This window comes from Micromys minutus (assembly GCF_963924665.1).
Source record: "Micromys minutus genome assembly, chromosome: 10".
Lineage (NCBI taxonomy): Eukaryota > Metazoa > Chordata > Mammalia > Rodentia > Muridae > Micromys > Micromys minutus.
Genome location: NC_137979.1, coordinates 26,723,635 through 26,747,795, shown reverse-complemented (window position 1 = coordinate 26,747,795; position 24,161 = coordinate 26,723,635). Strand labels below are relative to the sequence as shown.

Sequence of the window (24,161 nt, the reverse complement as noted above, 5' to 3'; positions counted from 1 at the left end):
TCATGTATCTCATTACAACACTCGTCATATAATATATAAATACCCAATGACCTAGTGAGCTTTTAGAAGTTGAACCAAACAAGTTCTCACCTAGGTAGCAAAAATAAACAAGCAAGCTCTGTTTTGCCAGAAAAGGGAAGTTGATACCAGTCATAACCCATGCACATTTCCAAGAACAACATAAAGCCTGTCAACCTAACCAGAACCTATAGACAGAAGTAAGCAATTAAATATAGGTTTCTGCCCAAGTAACATTTAACATGATTGCAATTAATACAAATTCCAGGGGCTGGGCAGGGGTGGTGTGCATCATTAACCCCAGCACTCCCAGGTAATCTCTGTGAAATTGAGTCCACCCTGCTTTACAGAGCAAATTCCAGGATAGCCAGGACTACACAGAGAAACCCTGTCTCGAAAAATAAATTTAAAAACCCACAAAGTTGGGCTAGAGAAATGACTCAGTAGTTAAGAGCACTGGTTTATCTTCCACATCTTGAGTTCAGTTCCCAGCTTCGATGGTGGCTCCAAACCACCTGTAATGCGATCAGATGCCCTTTTCTGGTGTGTGTCTGAAGACATTGACAGTGTACTCACATATATAAAATAAATAAATCTTTAAAAAAGCCATGAACTTTGGAATTCGAAATGGTCCAGCAGTTAGTGCTTACAGCTCTTCAGAAGATAGTTGAGTTAGATTCTATATTCCCATTATCCATATAATGGTGATCCCATTTCGGAGGAATCTGATACCCTCTTCTGACTTTGTTCAACACTAAACATGTATGTATGAGATGTTCATGCATGTATGCTAGAAAAACACTCATTATAAATGAATAAACAAACAAGGAGATGGCTCCGAAGTTAAGAACACTAGTTGTTCTTCCAGAGGACCTGAGTTCAATTCCTAGCACCCACCTGTATCTCCAGTTCTAGGAAATCTCATAACCTCTTTTGTCCTATGAAGATACCAGCTATACATGTGGTACACAAAAATATATGCAGGCAAGACACCCATATGTATAAAATAACTATTTTAAAATGAATCTTACTTTTAAGTTTGCCTCCAATCCCCCCACAACAACCATATAAAACAGATCAACCCCAGATGAAACTGAACTTTGGAAAAGAAACTGCAGTTAGTTAAGTGTTAGAACATGTGCTTAACATGTACATGGGTTTGAATTCTACCCTACTCTCTCTCTCACCTCTCTCTCTCTCTCTCCAAATGTGACAAACTTCAACTTTTATATCTAAAGTTAAAATTTACCCACATATCTCCCAAACATCAATTACTTCTGCAACAAATAGTTAACTCTGTAAATGAAAATCCAAGACCAGACAATACCAAAACTCAGAAGCATGTACCTAAGGACAGATTATTTTATTCCTCATAGGACTCTAGAGGAAAACAGTTGCTTTTTTAAGAAAAAAGATTTCTACACAGGCACCAGAGTACAGCCAGATGAATGAAGTTAAGTACCTAACATGCACAGGCCTAGGGTTTGAAGAGACCCCACACAGAGAAAAGATGTTTCATTAATATCTACTAATGCCATAGTTTTATAAACCCTGTCACTCCCTCCCAAATAAATTTTGGAAATATAAGAAGAAATGATGAGGCCTAGAGAGATGGTTCCATGATTAAGAATACTGACTGTTCTTCCAAGGACTCAAGTTCAATCCCAAACATCCACATGGAGGCTTATAAACATCTGTTAACTCCAGTTCTAGATCTACTGCTGCCTCTGGCCTCAAGAGGACATGCATTCAGTCACATATACAGCCAAAACATGTAAGATGAAAAAAAAAAAAAAAAAAAAAAAAAAAAGAAAGGAAGGAAGGAAGGAAAGAAGGAAGGAAGGAAGGGGGGAGAAAGAAGGAAAGAAGTTTGTAAGATGAGATAAAAAGAAAATGATGGTTCCTGTCATTTTGTCCCAATTGTGACTAAAGCAGTATAAGTATTAACAAAGTGTCATTAAATAGAGGCAAAAGTTTACATTTTAAAATATTAGCATAGAATTTCTATACCATGTATGAAATTGTCAAATAGGCCTTTTTTGCTTTCACTATCAAAGGCCAAAATGGCACTCAAACACCATTTCATATAGAAGGAATACTTAATTACTGCAGACAGGCTATGAATCTGAATTACAGACCAAGATTAAGAAACAGCAAAAGAATTTAGAAGAGACAACCAAAGAGAAGACAGCTGGGCTTGCTCACCATCGCCCTGCATGTCTGAGGTCCACAGCGTCAGGTTATCACGTAGCAACTGCATGATGAGCGTAGAGTCCTTATAGCTTTCTTCACTCAGTGTGTCCAGTTCTGCAATTGCGTCATCAAAAGCTGCTTTCGCCAACCTGAAATGAATGTGCTATCATTAACCAATTAACAATAAAGATAGCAACAATGGGTCTATCTCTCAGTTATTCTACCAATCACACTGACATGAAGGTTTGTCCTGACATAAAGTCAACAATTACTAAAAGATAACTTTAAATAAAAATTATGTAAATCTATTTTTTGTCCAGCTTGCTTTTAATAAAAATAAAAAATGTATTTCTACAATTTTGTATAGAAGCACCTGTCATAGTTGCCTCTCTATTTCCATCACATAGATCCTAAAAATCAAACTCTGGCTATGAAACATCTCTACCTATGCAGCCATCTCAAGAAATGCTAGAGTTGCTATATATAAACCAAGGCTGGCCTTGGAATCCCAACCCTAGCCAAGAGTGCTAGTACATAACTAACTTCAGCACTTAGGAATGGAGCAGGATCTAGTTCCGTGCCAGCTGGGGTGACATAGTGAGAGCTTGTCTTAAAGCAATTACATAAACTGCCTCAGCCTCTCATATGGGATGATTATTACAACCCCATACAACCTCACCCAGCTAAGGCACTAATTCTTTTTTTTTTTTTTTTTTTGATACGTGTGTGAGAGTTAATGTGTACAAGAGTGCAAGTGTCTGATGAGGGCTGAGGCATCAGATCTCCTAGAGCTGGAGTCATGAGCAATTGGGAGCTGCTTAACGTGGGTGCTGGAAATAAAAACTCACGTCCTCTGAAAGCACAACTCTAGCCCAAAGCACTAATTATTGATATGATTTATGAAAACTATTACAAATAAGCTAGACTGTAAAGAAGATCTATACACTCCACCCAAAACTGCCATAAAAATACATGTGTGATATTTTCCTGAGTTCTGTAAGATTTTTTCATTAAAAAAAGAAACTCGAGGGGGGATGGGAGCAGGGCGGGGTAAAGGGATAACATCTCAAATGTAAATACAGAGCATCTAATTAAAAAAAAAGTAAAAAAAAAAATCTTGGCTGCACAATAGTATAAATCAATACACTTTAATCGAGATTGGGCTACGTGAGCTAATTTACCAATGAGCTACAGCCTCAGTCCCATTTGCTACATCTTGAAGAAAAAAAAAAAGAAATTATACTTAGCAAAGGCAAAGAGGCATCAAGCTATGTATGAGGAATAGTGAGAAAAGTGAGAGACTCAGTCACCAACATATCAACAGCTACACTTCTTCAGTACAGATTTATGGAAACCCTGTCATTGAGATAACAAGTACAACTACCTCAACACTGTGCTGACACACATGTTAAACACTTTGTATTTTGCACTGTGGGTGGGCATGTGGGTCCTGGAGGAGACTCAAGCTGTCAAGCCTCATACCAAGCATTTTCACTTGCTGAGCTACCTCCCTGGCTCATATATAAGTTTAAGAGGTGCAAAGTGAGAAAAGCATCCAATGTCCACTTTTCCACTTCTACCTCCCACCTCAACAGGCATGTACCTAAATACAGATACAAACACAAACATAAAAACACAAAAACATTAAAACACACAGACCTTAGGTTTAATTTTCTGCACTAAAAACAAGGAAAACCATTCATATACCAATGAACTTTACAAAAGGTGAAAGGAAACAGGCAATTTCACACTGTAACCAAGGCAACTCATCCTCCTGCCTCAGTCTCCTAAGGACTGGGATTACAGGCATAAACCACCACCCCTGGACAGGATAGAAGATCTACAAATACTGTTACCAAGAAGTTAAAACAACTTTACTTATATAAAAGATGCCAAGAACAAGCAAAATTAGACAGTAAAACAGCTTAGGAGAAACTGGATAACGGAGTCATGGCTTAAACTTAACTGGGTGGAGTGATGAAAATGTTTTTGAAATAGCTAATGATGAGGATTCTAAAACATGATTTAAAAACCAGAAACAAGCTGAAATAAAAATGGGAGGAAAGGAGGTTGGAGAACTGGCTCAGTGGTTACATGTATTAGCTGTCCTTCCAGAGAATCTATTTTCAGTTCCCAGCACCCACAAGGTGCTCACAACTAGTGATGCTATGATTTGATTCCTATGGTCCATCATAGTAGAAAGAATCAATTCCTTCAAGTTTTCCTCTGACTTTCTCCTGCCATACGGTGGGCACATGTACGCGCACACACATGGGGGTGGGGGTGGGGGGTTACTGGAAAGGTGGCTCAGCAGTTAAAAGCACCGACTGCCCTTCCAGAGATCCTCAGTTCAATTCCCAGCAACCACAAGGTGGCTCACAACCAATCTTTAATGGGATCCAATATCCTCTTCTGGTGTGTCGGAAGACAACAGTGTACTCACATAAAATAAATTTAGGGGAAAAAAGTATTTTTAAAAAGAAAGTTGCTCACTAACAATATTAAATGCATTCCCAGGAAGTTGAGGTGGTAAACATCTATAATCCATTCAAGGCTAGGCTAGATACCTAGTACCAAGATCCTACCTCAAAAGAAGCAAACCCCAAAAGACTGAATAAATGCTAATAAAATTTAATCAAGAGAATCCTGTGACAACCTACATGAAAACAGAAGAACCTTTGCACTCCACACTGGGAACTTTCGTCCACTCCTTACCTGCAGGCACGGTCAGGGGAATTAAGAATTTCATAGTAGAATACGGAAAAGTTGAGAGCAAGACCTAAACGAATGGGGTGCGTTGGAGGAAGTTCTGTCATCGCAATGTCACTAGCAGCTTTGTAAGCCACGAGGCTGTTCTCTGCTGCCTCCTTCCTGTCGTTTCCTGTGGCAAACTCAGCCAGATACCTGTGGTAGTCCCCTTTCCTAAAATACAGTAGTAGACAAAAAACAATATTAGAAAATAGTCCTTACAGTACGTAACTTTCACCACCATGTAGCACATGACAAAATACAGTTAACACATAAAATATAGATTTTTTAGAAACTTTACAAATGACATATTTTTAGAAACTTTACAAAATTCAGTATCATCAGGTTGGCTCTTCTTTACCTCAGAAAAAAAATGAAGGGGGGAAAAAAAAAAAACCACCTGACTACTACACAAGTGTCTCCAAAGAAAGGCACACACCCACTAATCACAAAACACACTTCCTGACCTCACTTCAGTGCCATGAGCCCAGAAGCCCTGAGCATGCTGAGCCCCGACTATTATTCCGGAGTTATTTTCAGCCTTATTTCTCTACAGAAAGATTATACTGTGAACTAGGAGACTTCAGCTAAGAAGGAGGCCACAAAGTCAAAAGCCCAGGCAGGATATAATCTTAGCACTTTAGAAGTTGACAGAATCACTTCAAATCTGAGATGATCCCAATCTACAGAGTTCCAGGCCAATCCAGGCTACACAGACCTCTTCTCAAAATAAACTAGGCACAGTGGCACACACCTTAATCCCACTCAGGAAACAAGCAGGCAGATCACTAAATGCTAGGCTAGCATGGTCTGCCATTAGTGAGCTCCAGGCTAGCCAAGGATGAGGAAGGGAAGGTGGGCTCAACAATGAAAACAGGGCTGCAGAGATGACTCAGGTTAAGAGCACTGACTGCCCTTCCAGAGGTCCTGAGTTCAATTCCCAGCAACCACATGGTGGCTCGCAACCATCTGTAAAGAGATCTGATGCTCTCTTCTGATGTGCAAGTGTACATGCAGATAGAGGACTTGTATATGTTAAAAATAAATCTTAAAAGCTAGGTATTTTGTATGGGCACTTTGCACAACAGTCAATCTCAAATGGAACAACTCATTAGCGTTGTGTTTCCAACACTAAAACTTTAAGTTCTGATAACTAACCCTCCAAATCCAGCTTATTTTTTAAATAAAAGTTGAAAATCTGCATTTAGAAAGTTATGGTTCAGGCTGGATGGCTCAGAGGCTAAGCTAAGACCTGACTGCTCTTCCAGAGGTCCTGAGTTCAATGCCCAGCAACCACATGGTGGCTCACAGCCATCTGTAATGGGATCTGATGCCCTCTTCTGGTGTGTCTGAAGGCAGCCACAGTGTATTCATTCTTATGTATAAAATGAATAAATATTTTTTAAAAGTTATGGTTCTAAGGCCAACTTTAAATCTTACATTTTTCCCTTCTAGTATAGAACCTACATTTTATAATAGAAAACCTTGGACTCGCCAGTGTTAGCTGCTGGAATGAGGTGTTTGTCCAGTACATCCAGAATGTCACAACAGATTAACTTGAGCTCAGTTTCAACCTAGGGAGGGAAAACATCATCAAATTAACTTTGGCAATTCAAAAGTCTTAGTATATTCTACCTGACTATAATCTGAAGAACCTAAACTTAAACAAAGCATGTGTGTCTCTAAATTCTTAGGCCTAAACTTTAACTTGACAGAAAACTTAAGCCTCTTCTTCCTTAAAGCACACACAACCCCCATAGTTCACCTAAAGAATCACCAGGGAGTGATAGGCACTTACATGAATTAATTCCTTTTATAAAGTACCAACTATTTGACTATACTTGGAAGTAACTAAAACCCAAGCAGCCAACTTGAGGTGGGAAACTCATCCCAAATCACATGAGGTTAGAGGGTACACCTAAACCTGGGTCACCTCATTTAAATGACAAAGATGAAGAAAGACGGTGCTTTCTCTGTCCCCACTCTCACTGACAAGTGCATCCTGAACCATTCCTTCCTGGCATTAGAACCTACACTCTGAGGTTCAGGTGTAGACTGAAAACTGACAGCTCTGTACCTCCCAGATACTCCAGCACTATATTGGGCATCTAGTCTCAAAACAATTACTAACCCTTGGCCATTCTGTCAGGAAATAGCTATTATTGGACTACGTGGGCCACAGCCTAAAAGCTGCTCTAATAAATTGTGTGTGTGTGTGTGTGTGTATGTGGGGGGGGGGGGTGTGGGTGGTGTGTTTTCATTTATTTTAAAGATGGAACATTTGCTCAAAGGCCCAACTTACAAGAACTTAAAAAAAAAAAAAAAAAAAAAAAAAAAACAACCCAGGAGAGTGAGGAGAGTGAATGGATCAATTCCCAGCACCACAAATATGTAAAGAGGTGACAGGATTTGAACCAAAGCAGTTCTAAGACAAAAATCAAAGCACAAATCCACTTTTCTTCAGTACCAGTATGTTCCAACAATCACCATTGTAGAAATCAAGAACCAGTTACAACAGCAAAGAATCTGTAGGCCAAATTTAACATTGATGTGTCTCTCTGTTGGTTTTAATAGTCTAAAGCACATGGCATCTCTGAACACACTGGGTTACTTAAGGTTATATGAGTATATATGAATCTATGGCACGACCATGGGAATATCTGATGTTACTCTTTTTCAAGAAGGGAATTTGGAATGACAACAAATTTTAAAAGAAACACAAGGAGCACCTATAATCTTGTACAATTTCTACAGAAGAATTAGGGTAAATGATGTTCCCATACCTCAGAATTTTTCTGAAGACAACATTGTTGTGTCTTATATAATCTTTATACAACATTTTGGCCTGTGCAGCTGAACCATAAACCCCTACCTGTTATAATAATAAAATGTAATAAATATATGTAGTAAAAATGAGCCTTGTACAAATTGCATTGGAGTGTCAGCCTGCCTGGAGGCTCCTGGTTTCCAACCTACATTTCTTCCAGCATTAGTCAGGAGAGATGATTTGGCTAACTTCTCACAAACATCTTTCTCTCCATTTTCAATGTATTCACAAACACTTTAAAATAACTCAGCAAGACTGCCTGCAACTCTTTCGTGACATTTCAACAAAGACCAAGTCACTTGATCCTTACTAGCTACAATCACTCCAAAGCTCTCCTTGAATCCACTACTCAGCTTTGACATGCCCTTCCCCCTTGTTCACAAACTAACTACAGTTCATTTCTCCAAGTACCTGACATATCACCATAGTATAAAGAAACTACTAATCTTCCTCACCTGCCAGGTTTCAACAGCCCTACCTCTCTACCCCATTCTAGGCATTCCATCCTTGCCCTCCTCCTCCCGAGTTTCTTATTCCTACTGAGAGGTTTTTTATCTAGACTTCAGACTACTAACTTCATCTCCCAATTTTCCCCTGTTCTCTTCATCTACATCCCAGTCTTTACCATATTTTTTCTTAATCTCCTCATGCCTGAGGAACACCAAATTGTCTGTCAATATATATTCTTTGTTCTAAAGTATCTGAGGGTAATGACAATCCCAACTTATCCATGTTCCTTAAGCCAGCTGTATCTCCATTATCATTATCTATAAATTGGGATAATACAATAGCTACCTTTCCAGGGTTATTTAATTAACTTCTAATGTTGCTAGAGTTCTGCCCTGCACTAGTAGGTCCCCATTTTTTAATATGCATACACTTACAGCCCATCTGAAATAACTTCAGAAATTCTCTTTTGAGAATGTCAAAAGTCCCAATAATTGCCATTATTAAAAAACAAAAACAAGGGCTGAAGAGATGGCTCAACAGTTAGGGCACACTGACTGTTCTTCTAGAGGTCCTGAGCTCAATTCCCAGCAACAATATGGTGGCTCAAAACCATCTATGAGATCTGATGATCTCTTCTGGTGTCTGAAGAGCTACAGTGTATTCATATAAATAAAAATTTTAAAAATTAAAACAAAAAACAAAAGGAGTCTCCATAAAGACAGTAATTCAGCTTCATCAGTATTTATACCCATTATTTAGTACACAGAGGCTCACAAATATTAAATTGGAACGATGGCTTATAGTAAGTGGTAATCTAAAATTACTTAAAGCTATAGGCCTAAGATTTAGCCAGATACTCAAACAGGTCTCCTTTCTCTACCAGGTATTAAATATAAACATAAAAAGGCAACAATTTAGGACATTCAGGAAAAACCAGTTACTTCTGTCACAAATGTTGCTATTTCTGGACACCACTTTGGCCTGGATAAATGTGTTCCATGCTTCCTAGCTCAAGATGAAGAAAGAAGTTTTGCTATCAGACATGTACGCAGTCACTACCATCCAAAATGCCCAGAGATACAAGATCCACTTCAATTCAGGACAGAAGCCCTCTATAAGTGTGAGTAAATTAATCTGTTATTGATATAAATTAATCAGTTTTAATAGTGATATAGAAACTAATAATACTAAAACTGCAAATTAACTCTCAACGTCACCTATATTTGAGAAATAATCATTATTCCTATCCTATTCCATTATTTTGCTATCAAAAGCTAGGTGTGGAGGTACACAGCCCAGCACTAGAGGCTGAAAGCAGCCTAGAAAACATCATGAATTCCAGGCCTGCCAGAGCTACAAGAGTGAGACCCTGGTGGAATACTGGCTGCTCTTCCAGAGAACCCAGGCTCAACTGTCAGCACCCACATGGCAGTCTACAACCAACCACCTCTAACTTCAGTACTAGAGGATCTGTCACCTTCTTCTGGCCTTCAAGGAAGGGCACCAGGCACACACAATACAGAGATAGGTAAAAACAAAATGCCCATACATATTCGAAAAAATTATAAAAACATTATCAAAATGGTTAACAATCTCACCATTTGCCGGTACTCCCGAATCATCTTTAATTTGTCCTCTCCTCCCTTGTTTTCTTCCTTCTGTTCAATGCTGCTGATTATTCTCCAGGATGCTCTTCTGGCTCCAATCACATTTTTATATGCAACAGATAAAAGGTTTCGTTCTTCAACTGTCAGCTCCACGTCCATCCCTGCTACTTTCTTCATTGATTCCACCATTTCTATGCAGGAAATGGTAAAGGGAGACTATAGATTTAACAAGTTTTGTTGACCCATCCCTTTCATGGTTATCTTTTTCCCCCTGCAAAGCTAATAGAAAACAAGAGATAATTAGGGGGGCTGGAAATCTAGAGGTGGGGTGGGAGGCTGATGCAAGAAGATTGCCTTAAGTTCAAAATCCACTATGAGTTACAAAAGTATGAGACCAGCCAAAGAAAGCTACATAAGACAATCTTGTCTGGCCCAGCTAGAACACAAAAGCCCTGGGTTTATTCTGGAGCACATATCCTTTCCAGTTAAAAATAACTTTACAATCATCAAATGAGGGAAGTCAAGCATGGGGAGGGGAGAGTGCACATGCATGCATGCAATCTCAGAAGGCTAAGTCAATGAGTTAGATGTCAATGACCCACTCTGAATTCCTCTGTGGGTATAAATTTTGGACTATTATTTTTTACCACTAGAATGCAAGCAAAGGGGCCCGATAATCTGAGATTCCAAGTAGAGTAAAAAAAAATACTAGCAAAAATATAAATACTAGTGGTCTATGAATAACAGAAAAACTGAAAACATAATAAATACTGAGTAACTACAATATTGGGGAGAAAGGTGGTTTTACAAAGGTTTATCACTAACTAGACCTTTAGATTTACTGATTCAGAATGTCTGGTATTAAGAAGCAAGATTTATACTTTAACAAGCATCAGAAGCATACAGTAATACCCTGAGAGTGAGTCTACATTAGCCAACAGTTATCACACAGTGAATTAAGTTATATTAAGCCAAATACAAGTTCATGCTGCAGTTGTAAACCCTGCACTAGGAATGCTAGTTAGAAGCTGTCTCATAAAAATTAGAGTGTGTAGGGCTGGAGAGATGGCTCAGTATTTAAGAGCACTGCCTGTTCTTTCTGAGGTCCTGAGTTCAATTCCCAGCAACCACATGGTGGCTCACAACCATCTGTAATGGGCTCTGATGCCCTCTTCTGGTGTGTCTGAAGACAGTGACAGTGTACTTGTATGTAATAAAAAAAAAAATCTAAAAAAAATTTTGAAACATATATGAAGACATCATAGATATTTAACACATTAAATAAATACACTAGATCTGTTGTGTTCTAGGTCATTTTCATTCACTGTTTTATTTTTGGGGTCTTGTTGCTTTGAGACAGGATTTCTGTGTATAGCCCTGGATGTCCTTGAACTCAGGACTTTCTGCCTCCCCAAACTGTCCATCAACACCATCCAGCTGAGACCATTTCTATTAATTCAAGATATGAATCTTGGGTATGGTGGCACATAACTTTACTAACACGAGCATTTACAAGGGCAGAGACATGAGAAATGAGGAGTTCAAGCTCATCCTCCTCTAAAGATAGCCTGGGCAAATGAGAGCCTGTCTTTAAAAAACAAAACAAAACAGAAACCCCTAAAATAACAACATTTAAAAGATATTAAGGAACTAGGGTTGAAACTGATATGGCACAAACTTTGAGGTGAGAGGCAAGAGAGATGGGTAAGCAGTTAAAAGTGCATACTGTCCTTGCAGAGAATGAAACCATTTCTAGCACATGTGCCAGACAAATTATAACCATCCACACCTCTAGCTCCAGCTCTGAGGAAATCCAATGCCTCACCCATCTCCCTGGTACCTGCAATCAGGAACATATACCTATACACATAAGATCCCATGCTTAAGAAAGAAACCTGAGGGCTAAAGAAATGGCTCAGCATTAAAAACACTTACTGCTCTTGCAGAGGACCCAAATTCAATTCCTAGCACCCACGTTAATGTTCTTAACTCCAGTCCCAGGAGATCTGGCAACCCCTTCTGGATTAAAAAGGCACTAGACACTCAAACGCTGATATAACACACACACACACACACACACACACACACACACACACACACACACACACACACACACACACACACACACATCTTTGAAACAGGGTCTGAGTATACCCACCAGCCCTGGCTGTCCTGGAACTCACAAAAATATGCCCTTCTGCCTCTGATGGGATTAAAGAAATGTAACTGCTATAGCCAAGTAAAAAGTTTTATAGAGAGATCTTAAATAATCCATCTCCATGGCTCCTGGTATATTTCCTTATCAGCCCAGTAAGCTTAATTCTATCAACTAGACCTAACCAGATTAACCTTACAAAATGTGAAATACCTAAATGATACAAGTATCTATTATAAAACTAGTAAGTTACCCCAGGGCCTAATCCAATAGTTCCTAATAAAACTCAAGGTCATGCTAGCTTGACCTAAGCCAGAGCACTCAGGATGGCAGGAAACTGAAGCCAAGGGTAATCTGACTAAAGTCAGAACAATAAAACCAAAATACAAACCCTGAGTACAAGCCAACCAAAATGACAAGAGACTGAGTATATGATAGAGAATTTAAAAAAATTTTTTTTGCTAGAAATTATAAAGAAAATGTAAACAAAATAGTGCAGCGTTTACTCTAGATGATTTAGCAGGTAAATGCTTGCTGCCAAGCCTATCAATCTGAGTTCAATCCATGATGTCACAAAGAAAAAGAATAGACGGGCTGGAAACTGACTGCTCTTCCAGAGGTCCCTAGTTCAAAATCCCAGCAACCACATGGTGGCTCTGTAATGAGATCTGATGCCTTCTTCTGGTGTGTCTGAAAACAGCTACAGTATACTTATATATACTAAATAAACAAATCTTAAAGCACTTGCCACAAATGCATGGCAGCCTGATCCCTAGAAGCCATGGTAAAGGTGGTGATAGAAGCAGAGAACTGACTCCAGAGTTGTCTTCTGACATCTCCATGCACATGCTTGCAGGCACATACAAAGAAACTAAAACCAGGATGAAAGCCTGACCTTGCCAATCAGTATGTCTCCTTCACTTGGAAGAAGGCAAGTGTCTTGAGGTCACTGGACACTACATGTCCCTTTTCCCAATATGAATTTGAAAAAAAAATCTTATTTTTTTTCTGGCATACATCCTGGGATGGATGGCCAAACCTAGCCTCTGCAGGTCAGAGCTTGATTTCTGCCACACACAAAAGTTCAACTGTTTTGAATGAGGAGGCATGTAAGTGCAAAATAAGGCATTCACACAATGTGAACCTTTAAGAGGAGTAATTAGAAGAAAATGTTTGCTGAGCGTTCCACATGAGCAACAGCCTTCGAATGAATTCTACAGGAAGTTACTGTTAAAAGTGTCCAGGTGTTGGGTTGCCTTCAAATAATTCCATGAAATTTACAGAACTACAAAAAAACCCAATATAATTATCATATAGGCAAAATTAGAACTATTACTAAATATAATAAACTCATCAAAAATTTAGTTGTTTGCAATAAGGTCTTATGTTCCCCTAGGCAGACTCTCCTTCCTCTCTCCACCTCCCAAATGCTGGGAATAGATAGGTATGCACGATCACAAACCAGTCTTCTAAGGTCATGCAGCTGTTACCTAGGAACAGAAATAAGGCAACCTTTTTTTCATCTGAAGCATCCTGTACCTCCTATATCACACTGACAAATACTCTACTGAGACAACAAGTATACACCATAAAACATAGAAAAGAAATCCAAGGTCTGGAGAGGTGGCTCAGAAATTAAAAGCACTGGCTGTTCTTCCAGAGGACCAGAGTTCAATTCCCAGTACACACACAGCAAGCTCACAGCAGGCACAAACTCGGTACATAGACACACATACAGGCAAAACCGTACACATAAAATAGTAAATTTTCACAAGAAATGCAACCTGAGCACTAGAGAGATGGCTCAGTGGTTAGGAGCAGTGTCTGCTCTTCCAGGCCCTGAGTTAAATTCCCAGCAACCACATGGTAGCTCACAACCATCTGTAATGGAATCTGATGCCCTCTTCTGGTGTGTCTGAAGACAGCTATAGTGTGCTCATATACATAAAACAAATGAATAAATCTTTGGGGGGAAATAAAAAAGATGTGACCTAAGCTACTTCAGTGCTGGTACAAAGATGATCAGAAGGCCATCATCCACTACATCTCAAGTGGGAGGCCATCCCACAATACAAAAAAAAAAAAAAAACTCCCTCCAAAAAACCTGGACTTTGTTCTTTTTGGGGTGGAGGGGGGGGAGATAGTCTCACACTATTCCTCAGGTTGGCTTAAAACTCTATGCAAGCTCAGGCTGCCTCAGACTCACAGCAATCCTCCTGCCTTGGCCTCTCAAGTGCTAAGGTTCCAAGGATGAGTCACCATGCCTCATTAAATCTGAGTGCTCTAAAAACTATGTAAAATGTATATGGTGTAAGCATTCACACAAGGCCAAAGAAGATGCCAGACACCCTGGTCTATATCTTTGCCTTGTTCTCTTTAGTTGGGTCTCTCACTTTAGTTTAGAATTAGGCTGAGGGTCTGAGTCTTAAATCAAGACACCTCAGCAATCCTCTAAACCAGCAGTTCTTCTTACCTGTGGATCCAGAGATCCAGAGATCATGCCTATAACCCCAACATTATGAGACTAAGGCAGAAAGACTGACATGAGTTCAAAGCCAGTCTGTGTTACTCCATAAATTCCAGAACACCCAGGACTCTAAAATGGATGCCATCTCAAAAAAAAAAAAAAAAAAAAAAAAAAAAAAAAAAAAGGTAGAAAATGGGTTTAAGAAACTGAAAAACATTCAAGGCCAGCCTTGTCCAGGACAGTCAGGACTGTTACAACATATAAACCATGTCTGGAAAAACAAAAACTGAACAGCTGGGTGGTGGTGGCAAACACCTTTAATGCCACCACTAAGGAAGCAGAGGCAGATTGATCTTTTGAGCTCGAGGACAGCCTGCTTCCAGATGAGCCAAGATTACAAAGAATCCTTATATCTAAATAAATGAATAAACAAATAAAAAAATATAAACTTAAAAACAAAACTGGGGGCTAGGCATGGTAGCACATGCCTTTAATCCCAGCACTGGGTATACAGAAGCAGGTGGATCTCGGCCAAGCCTATATAGAAAGACCCTGTCTCAAACAAACAAAAACGTTTAGAAGGGTAGGAAGGAATATAGAGGCAGACACAGAAAGAATAATGGGCATCAACCAGCTACAATGAAAAAAAAAAATTACTATAAAGTCTGTAAGGTAAACAAAATAAAAACAAATAGCTGGTTCTGGAGAAAAAGTTCCAAAGGCTAAAGCAGCTCGGTGTAGTAGTATCCAATATTAGCAAAAAGAGTAAGTCCAGCCTGTGCTCCAGGAGATGTCTTAGGAAGATTACCAGCCTACGGTCACCAAAAGGGTAAAAGTCGCCTGGTACAACCAACTGCATATCCAAAACTAAAACAATAAATTTAAATGTAGACCAAATCCCAGAGTTTAATTAAGTGATGCTAATTTAATTAAGTATTGAAAAACAATGGGTCTTGATCCTAGGAAGGTTTTCTTTAGGGTAAAACAACGTATTCTTTTTTTCTTTTTTTTAAGGTTTATTTATCTATTTTATGTATAAGTATACTTTCGCTGTCTTCAGACACACCAGAAGACAGCATCAGATTCCATTACAGATGGTTGTGAGTCACCATGTGGTTGCTAGGAATTGAACTTGGGACCTCTGGAAGAGCACTCTTAACCTCTGAGCCATCTCTCTAGCCCAACTCGTATCTTAAATGCTATTCTTATTCTTCCAGAGTTCTGTTCCCAGCACCCACATCAAGCAGTTTACAAGTGCCAGTAATTTCAGCTTCAGGAGATCCAACACCACCCTCTTCTGGCCTTATGCACACATACAATGCATACACACAAGTTTAAATTCTCTTGATAATCTAGTCAAAATTTTGCAATTTTTAAAAATGTGTACACATAAAAGTACAAATTGCTGAATGCTGTTATAAAAACATTGTATATAAATAACATTTATTTTAAGTAAACTTTTTCATCATTTTCTAATCTTGACTTGCTGGCAGTTACTCTCAAATAGCTGCCAAATATTTCATCTGTATACTAAGACATACAAAAGTAAAATAAATAGCTAAACACTATCACCAATGACAACATTTAATTCTTCTAGGTCTTAAGATGAAGGAAAGAAAATTGGAAGATAGTATTTATTTAATTTGTAATATGAAAAGATAAAATGTAAGACAAAACAGGCTAAGAAAATACCAGCAGCATTCTGAAATGAAGGTAAGTCAGGGTCATTAAGAAAATGCAACACAGGCAGTGATGGCACATCCCTTTAATCTCGAGGGGAAAGGGTGGGGAGTGGCAGAGGCAAGTGGATCTCTGTAAATTTCAGCCTGGTCTACAAAGTGAGTTCCAAGACAGCCAGTGCTACACAGAAAAACCCTGCCTCAAAAAAGGGGGTGGGGGTGCCCCAGTGAAAAAGGGCATGGTTATCAGTCACCAAGAAAGGAGGAAGATTCTATAACCTCTGTTCATCTGTTCACATCTTAAAACTGCATGCCAAAGATATCTATTGCAAAGAAGGGCTGGAGAAGTGATGCAGAAATTAAGAGCAGTTGTTCTTGCAAAGGACTCGGGTTCAGTTCCCAGCACTCACATGGCAGCTCAGACATTCCCTAACTTCAAGGGGTCCTAACAATCTTCTGACTTCCGAAGACACCAGGCGCAAGTGGTACACACACATGGGAACACACACACCAATAATATAGCTATGAGAATCAATTAAGTTCATAGCTTTCCATCTATCCATGTATCTGTGTTTGAGATGCTGGGTAACTTAGGTTAGCCTTGAATTCTGCTCTACAGTAGAAGCTGGCTTCTTGTACGTACAAAGTGTTAGGATTACAAGCATACCTGGTACCCAAGGACGAATTCTAAAGATGGCACAAGGTCCCCTGAAACCCCAATTATAGATGGTGGTAAGCCTCTGAAAGAGTACTAGATATCAATGTACTGGGTCCTCCACAAAAGCATTAAGTGCTCTTAACTGCAGAGCCACCACTCCAGACCATTTGTTTATTTTTTGAGTTAGGGTGCTGGGTAGCCTAGAATTTTTTATAAAACCAAAGATGACACTGATTCCTGACCCCTTTGCCTCTGACTCCTGAGTCAGCTTTTATAAGCTTTAGTTCAGCCAACTCCTGTGTATACTCATAATCAGCACAAGTGAAGCAGAAGTATCCAGATCACCAGGTTCCAAAACAAAACAAAACAAAACCTGGGCTACAAAGTTAAGAACTCTATCCCCCAACCCTGTAGCTAAAATATTGATTTAAGTAGATACACAAAGCAAAACTTCATACAGGCACAATGTAGCACACATCTGCACCCCTAAAGTTCTAGCTACTGGAGAGGCTGAGGAGAAGACAACTTGAGTGCTCCCCACCCAATCTAGCCTAAGTAAGATCCCATTTCAAACATAGAAGCAGGGCTGGAGAGGTGGCTCAGTGGTTAAGAGTACTTACTTTTCCAGCGGTCCTTAGTTCAATTCCTAGCAACCACATGGTGGCTCACAGCCATCTGTAATAGAATCTGATGCCCTCTTCTGGTGTGTCTGAAGACAGCAACAGTGTACTCATAAATATAATAAATAAATCTTTAAAAACACAGAAGGGGCTCAATGTAGCTCAATGATCTAAGTTCAATTACCACAACCAATATGGAAGGAAAGAACAAACTTTCCACAAGCTGTCCTCTGACTTCACCCTCATACACTAATTCACAAAAAAATATAAGGAAAATGTTTAATTACTTTTTTTTCTAAACAAAGCTTTCCTGTGTAGCCCTGGTTATCCTGAAACTTACTCTATAGACCAGGTTAGCCTTGAATTTATAGATATGCCTGCCTGTCTACCAAAAGTATGCACTACCACATAGCTCCACCTTGTTTTTTTTTAAAAAACGACTTCTCTAACTAAGTCCTATAGTTCAACAATTAGGCTATGACAACTGGTTAGGGAGCCCCAGGGATTCATCTGCCCCTGCCTCCTGAGAGAGGATTACAAATATGCTGGAATAACAAGCAACTATAGTTTTTAACTGGATGCTGGGGCTTAAACTCAGTCTGTGATTGCATGACAAGCACTTGACAGACTGAGCTATCTCCCCAGGCCCCCAAAGCAATTTCCACATTATAAAATTAAAAACTAAGAATAGAGCTTCAATGAGAGGACCAGCAGTTCAAGGCCATCTAGGTTAAGAAGCAAGTTCAAGGGTAGCCCGAGTGTATTCCAAGAGACATTGTCTTGAACAGAGAGAAGGGAGAAGGAAAAGACTGATGTTTACACTACTACACAAGCATCAAGTAAGTGGAAGTTATACTTTATAGAGTAACACACACCTAAATAGAATGTTACCTATTTGTCCTCACTTAAATCTTTATTTTTTTTTAGATTTAAAGTGTATGTTTTTTAAAATACTCATTTACTATATGTGTTCCTGAGTGTATGAATGTGCACCCAATGCATGCCAGTGTTTATGAAGACTAGAAGAGAATGTCAGACTCCCTACAACTGGAGTAACAGGCAGCTGTGAGTTGTTTCATAGATGCTGGGAACCAAGCCTGAACCCTCTGCAAGATCAACAAACATTCTTAACTGCTGAGCCATGTCCTTAGCCCAGTCTCATTTAATATTTATCCGGAAAGTGAGTGGTGCCTGCTTTGCAGGGCGGTTTCTTTTTTCTTGAGGTCAGGTCTCACTCACTATGCAACTCCAGTAGGCCTAGAACTTGCTGTTTATTTAAACCAGGCTGCCCTCCAACCTGGAGACTCCCCCAATCTCTAATTCCAAAGTGTTTTGATTAAAGGCATGTGCCATCAGCTGAACCCTGTAGAATAGCATTTAGGAATGGTACTTTAAAAAGAGAATTAAGTTATTTTAAAGATATCTTATGGTAGTCAACAGTTGTCTTTAAGACAAGGTTTATGACATGATCTGATTATGTAGCCCAGGCTGGCCTTCAATTCAGAATCCTCCAGCCTAAACACCACAAATGCTAGGATTACAGGTGTAGTGCAACATGACTGGCTGAAAATGACATTTTGTTTTGGGGTTCTTTCTGGTTTTTTGTTGTGGTGGTGGTGGTGGTGGTGGGTTGACTGGTTTGTTTTTTAATCAGTCTCATGCAGCTCAGGATGCCCTGCCTTTAAATGTAGTAGTGACTGTCCTCCTGCTCTGAGTGCTGGGATTACAAGTTATGTGCTACCATGCCCATTTTATGTGGTGCAAGGAATCACTACCATGGTTTTGTTACAAGACTGGCATCTTATTTCACTACTAACTAAGAGAACCAACAGGGAACACACTACCCTGTTATTCTGTTACCCTGCACAGAGCAGAGACCACTGTCAATAACTTAGGGACAAGGTCTCTCTGTGTAATTCTAGCTGTCCTCCAATTCACTATGTAAACCAAGCTGACCTCAAACCCAGAAGTCTGCCTGTGTCTGCCTCCTGGGTGTTAGGCTGTAAAGAATGTACCACCACTCAGCTTCAGTCTGACCTCTTTACACATACAAAAAGTAATAATTCCAGTCAGGCATGGTGATCAGGAGGAGGATATATGAGTTCAATGTCATCCTGGGCTACAGGGAAAGAAAAGAAAAAAAAAGGTCATTGTACAAGATATGAGCTCTAGTACCAACATGGTAAAAGAGAACTGGGGTCTGGAGAAATGGCTCAGTGGTTAGGAGCACTGACTGCTCTTCCAGAGGTCCTGAGTTCAAATCCCAGCAACCACATGGTGGCTCACAACCATTTGTAATGCGATCTGATGCCCTTTTCTGATGTGTCTTTAGACAGCTAGCGTACTTATATATAATAAATAAATCTTAAAGAGAGAACCACATGGAGTCCCCTGAATGCCACACTGATGCACATGCCCATCTCCACAAAAATTAATGTAATTTTAAAAGGATTAAATTTCAAGGTCATAAACCAGGAAACATATGTTGGTGATTGGTTGCCAGTCTAGCCTTTAATAGCTGAGATCTGCCTAGCATATGTGAGGTGACAGTCCTAGGTTCAATCCTCAATATAGAAGGGAGAGGGAAGCGGAGGAAAAAAGATAAGGAACATCATGATAATTATGTTTGCTACATAAAATCTGATGGTTTGTTAACTTGTTTATATTCCATGTTCATTTGTATTTTGCCTGCATGTATGTTTGTCTGAGTGTATCAGAGACTTGGAACTGGAGTTACATGAGCTGCCATGTGGTTGCTGAGAACTGAACCTAAGTCTTCTAGAAGAGCAGCCAGTGCTCTTAACTGCTAAGCTATCTCTCCAGGCCCAAAATCTGGTATTTCTAACAGCACAGTTATAAAGTACAAGAAAATCCACAAATGTTTATGGGCAAAGTTCTGAACTTAGGGTACTGTTGCCAACTCTAAGTCTCGTAAGTATTATTTAGAACCAGCTCAAAGCAGACAAAATAAAACAGCATATTTGGCTTTAACACCATAATAAAGCTAGGCATGCCAGCTAGCTCTATTAACAGCAGCTATAATATTCCTGACTTTCCCCATTCCCACTTAAGAGAATGAGACAGCTTCCAAAGCTTCAATTTTTCCTTTGGTCTATTTTAATTTCTACCAAATGCAAAATTTGAAGAAAGCCAAAGTTCTCAGAACATAGATCTATAATATCTGTGAAGAACAAAGCTTAGGAAATTTTCTTTAGTGAGAAAACTAACCTGGGTATGGTAGCATATGCCTAGAAACAAGACCCATGTCTCAAAATAAAAAGTAGGCCAGGCATAGTGATGCTCAGAAGAGACAGATGGATCTGTGAACTGAAGGCCAGCCAGAAGACCCTGTCTTAATAAGAAATTAGCTGGGTATGGTAAAACACATGTCATTTTCCACTGCTTGAGCAGAAGTGGCAGAATAACTCACAAATTTGAAGCCACCCAGGACCACAAAGCAAGTTGCAGGTCAGCCAAACATAGAAACCCTGTCGTCACAAAAAAAAAAAAAAAAAAAAAGAGAGAGAGAGAGATAAAAATAGGGACTGGGAAGTCAGTCAGCTTAGCCCATCAAGCACCTGCAGAACAAATGTGAAGACTTGAGTTCTATCTCCAAAACTTAAAACACACACACACACACAAACTGGTAATATCAAATGGCAAGTTCATGCCAACTTCTGAATTTTATGATAAATTTTGAAGACCCCTTTGTTATAACTTGCTTCTGTTTAGTAAGATTAGACGAGCCCCTGGAACTGTTCCTATAGGCCTGGTTAGTTACAGAATGAGCTCAATCTATAAAGGTTATGTGGGCAACTTCACCCACCAATTTGGATATAACAGTACTTAACTGAAGCAAACTAGCCACATTGTGGTGCTGCTACTCACTCCCCACTATCTGGGCTATCTGAAATACTAATTGTATGCCCACCAGTGAGTGCCCCTCCAAAACTTCTACATGTTATTTAAGGACATTTCTATAAACAAAAGGGTAGGGGGAGCATTTTAGAAATACTGTCTTAATCTGTGACATTAGCCACAGCCCAGAGATGCTGATATTATAAGGGTAGTTTTTTGTTTAGTTTTTTTAGAATTAACTTTTAAATGAATTGGATGTGCACTATGAGTACACCAAGGAGGCCAGAGGTCTATGTAAGCTCGGGTTGGCCTGCATCAGGCTGGTCTCAACTAACAGAGTGCCCCCTGCCTCTGCTTCAAAAGTCCTGGATTAAAGGCTGTGCCACCATGCCCAGCCTCAACTAGGGCTTTAAAGAAAGAAAATAACTTTGCTTGGTACAGCCTTCCAATCACCTAGTGCTCAGGATACTGAGATAAAGTCAAGTTTGAGCCTACGTTGAGCAACAGGGAACCTCCTTTACAGGAGAAAAGGGGGATATATGTTTTCATTGATCCACAGCACCAAAAGAGCAAAGGGAAAGAGGAGTGTCATAGACCCTAAATGTGAGCAGGCCACATAAATCCCTCATTCTTTATGCCTTGAGATGGAATTTTGAAATAAAGACCAGGTTTCTACAGAAAAATGCTAAGAAACTTTTATCCTCAGATAAATCATAAGCATCAATAGGCTATAGAAATCTAGAAACATTGTCATAAGCATCAAGATACTGCTACCTAGCTGTCTTCACTAAAGAAAACAATCACCAATTTAAGGCTAACCTGGGCTACACACATCAAGATCCATTCTCAAAACAAAAACAAAAAACAAAAAAACAAAAACAAGAAACAAAAAAAAAAAAAACACCCCACCACCTATGGTGCTGGAGAGATGGCTCAGATTTGAGCTCCCAGCACCCACATGGTAGCTCACATGTCAGGGGATGGGACACCCTGTTTTGACCTTCAAGGGTACCAGGTATGCACACTGTACACTTCCAAAGGGAATAAACCTTTAAAAAAAAAACTTTCAAAACTATTAAAGAGGGCTGGAGAGATGGCTCAGCTGTTATAAACACTTACTGTTCTTCTAAAGGTCCTGAGTTCAAATCCCAGCAACCACACAGTGGCTCACAACCATCTGTAATGGAATCCAATGCCCTCTTCTGGTGTGTCTGAAGACAGCAACAGTGTATTCACAAACATAAAATAAAAAATATATTAAAGAAATAAGCATACTATATACACTCTGTACCTCCTTAGTCAACTATATGTGTCTTTGTGGGGGCTGAGGAGAACTGATCTAAAGGTCTCCCAAATGCTGAATGCTGGATCTATAGATCTGTACCAGCACCCTATCAGTGTACTACCCCAAAATAACTTTTCTGGTTGTTAAAAGGGCGCTGGCACTGTTTGTCAACACTGTTACACAGTCTATAGCCTGTGCTTATTGTGCTTTCATTCCCCCAGGCAGTGAATGAACAGTGCCTCCCTGTGTTCAGCAGGCACTCAATCACTTAGTTAAGATACTCAAGTTCTGTTTCTACTTTAAGACCAAGTTGGGTTAATTGCAAAGATTTACATCCTCCGACCTAAACCTCCTACTAGAATTAGTCATGAGCCCTAGTGCCTTGCTTCGGAACATTTTTAATGAAAGGTGAAGAGGTTGGCTCAGTTGTTCTTGCAGAAGACCCAAGTTTGACTCCCAGCACACAGTCATGGCTCACAACTACTTGATAAGTCCAGTTCCAGAGGATCCAACAACCTCTTCTGACTCTGCAGGTATCAGGCATTCATTCTATGTGGTACAAAGACATACTCAGAAGGCAAAACCCTTACACAGAAAATAAAAGCAATCCTTAATTAAGAAAGCGAAAAGAAGACCTGTGAGACAGCTCAGGTGAAGACACTTGTGTCAAGACTGACCACCAGGGGGCTGGAGAGATGACTCAGTGGTTAAGAGCACTGACTGTTCTTCCAAAATTCCTGAATTCAAGTCCCAGAAACCAAATCACAACCATCTGTAATGGACTCTGATGCCCTCTGCCCTCTTCTGGTGTGTCTGAAGACAACTACAGTGTACTCATACACATAAAATAAATCTTATTAAAAAAAGAAAAAGAAAAAAAAGACTGACCACTGGAGTTTGATCTCCAGGACCTACATGGTGGAAGTTTTCCATTGGTTGTCCTTTGACCTCCACAACTCATAGTATCCCCAAATTGTGTAACACAAAAGAACATGCACAATGCTGTACAAAAATCCAATGCACAGTGTCCCTTTATTTTGGAGGGGAGACAGTGTCGTGTAACCTCAAATTCTCTATGTGCAGATTCAGTTAGCCTTAAACCCCAGATTCTTGTCTTGTCCTGTTAAGCACTGGGGTTACTGTATGTACCACCCACCCTATGAAGAGCATCCCTTGCAAACAAAGACAAGGGTAGACATGACTGTGAGCAATTGGGAGGCACAGAAAAAAGAGGGCCCCCTGAGTTCCAGGCCAAAATATTGAGAGCCTGTCTCTGGGTGGGTAAGTAGGTGGGTAGGTGGGTGGGTGAATGAATGAGTGAGTGAATGAATGAATACGTGTTCCCCATCCTTCCCTAACTAGCACAGTATGTTTTAGCAATGAGACTTTGAAGTTTTTAAAACAGCTCTCAAGCCAATGACTCAGAACAGATACATTTCTAGTATTTCAGTATTCAGAGTGACCCAGTGATGGGGGGTGGGAACCTCAACAAGCCACACCCCATAGTCAATTCTTTTTTTTTTTTTTTAAAGAGTCTGTGCAACTCTGGCTAACCTAGAACTATCTGCCTGTGTGCTGCTTCCTGAGTGCTGGGAC

General features: G+C 39.7%; 1 protein-coding gene across 2 annotated transcripts in view; it reads right to left on the bottom strand.

The window, feature by feature from the left end:
- YWHAE (tyrosine 3-monooxygenase/tryptophan 5-monooxygenase activation protein epsilon) overlaps window positions 1–24,161 on the bottom strand; it is a 32,976-nt gene that overhangs the window by 5,045 nt on the left and 3,770 nt on the right. For both annotated transcript variants that reach the window (XM_080923761.1, XM_080923762.1), the window contains exons 2-5: window positions 9,835–10,034; window positions 6,427–6,533; window positions 4,927–5,133; window positions 2,224–2,360 (exon numbers count right to left, since the gene is read on the bottom strand). In XM_080923761.1, coding sequence (XP_080779887.1) covers window positions 2,224–2,360; window positions 4,927–5,133; window positions 6,427–6,533; window positions 9,835–10,034 — 651 coding nt within the window. The remainder of the gene's footprint in view (window positions 1–2,223; window positions 2,361–4,926; window positions 5,134–6,426; window positions 6,534–9,834; window positions 10,035–24,161) is intronic.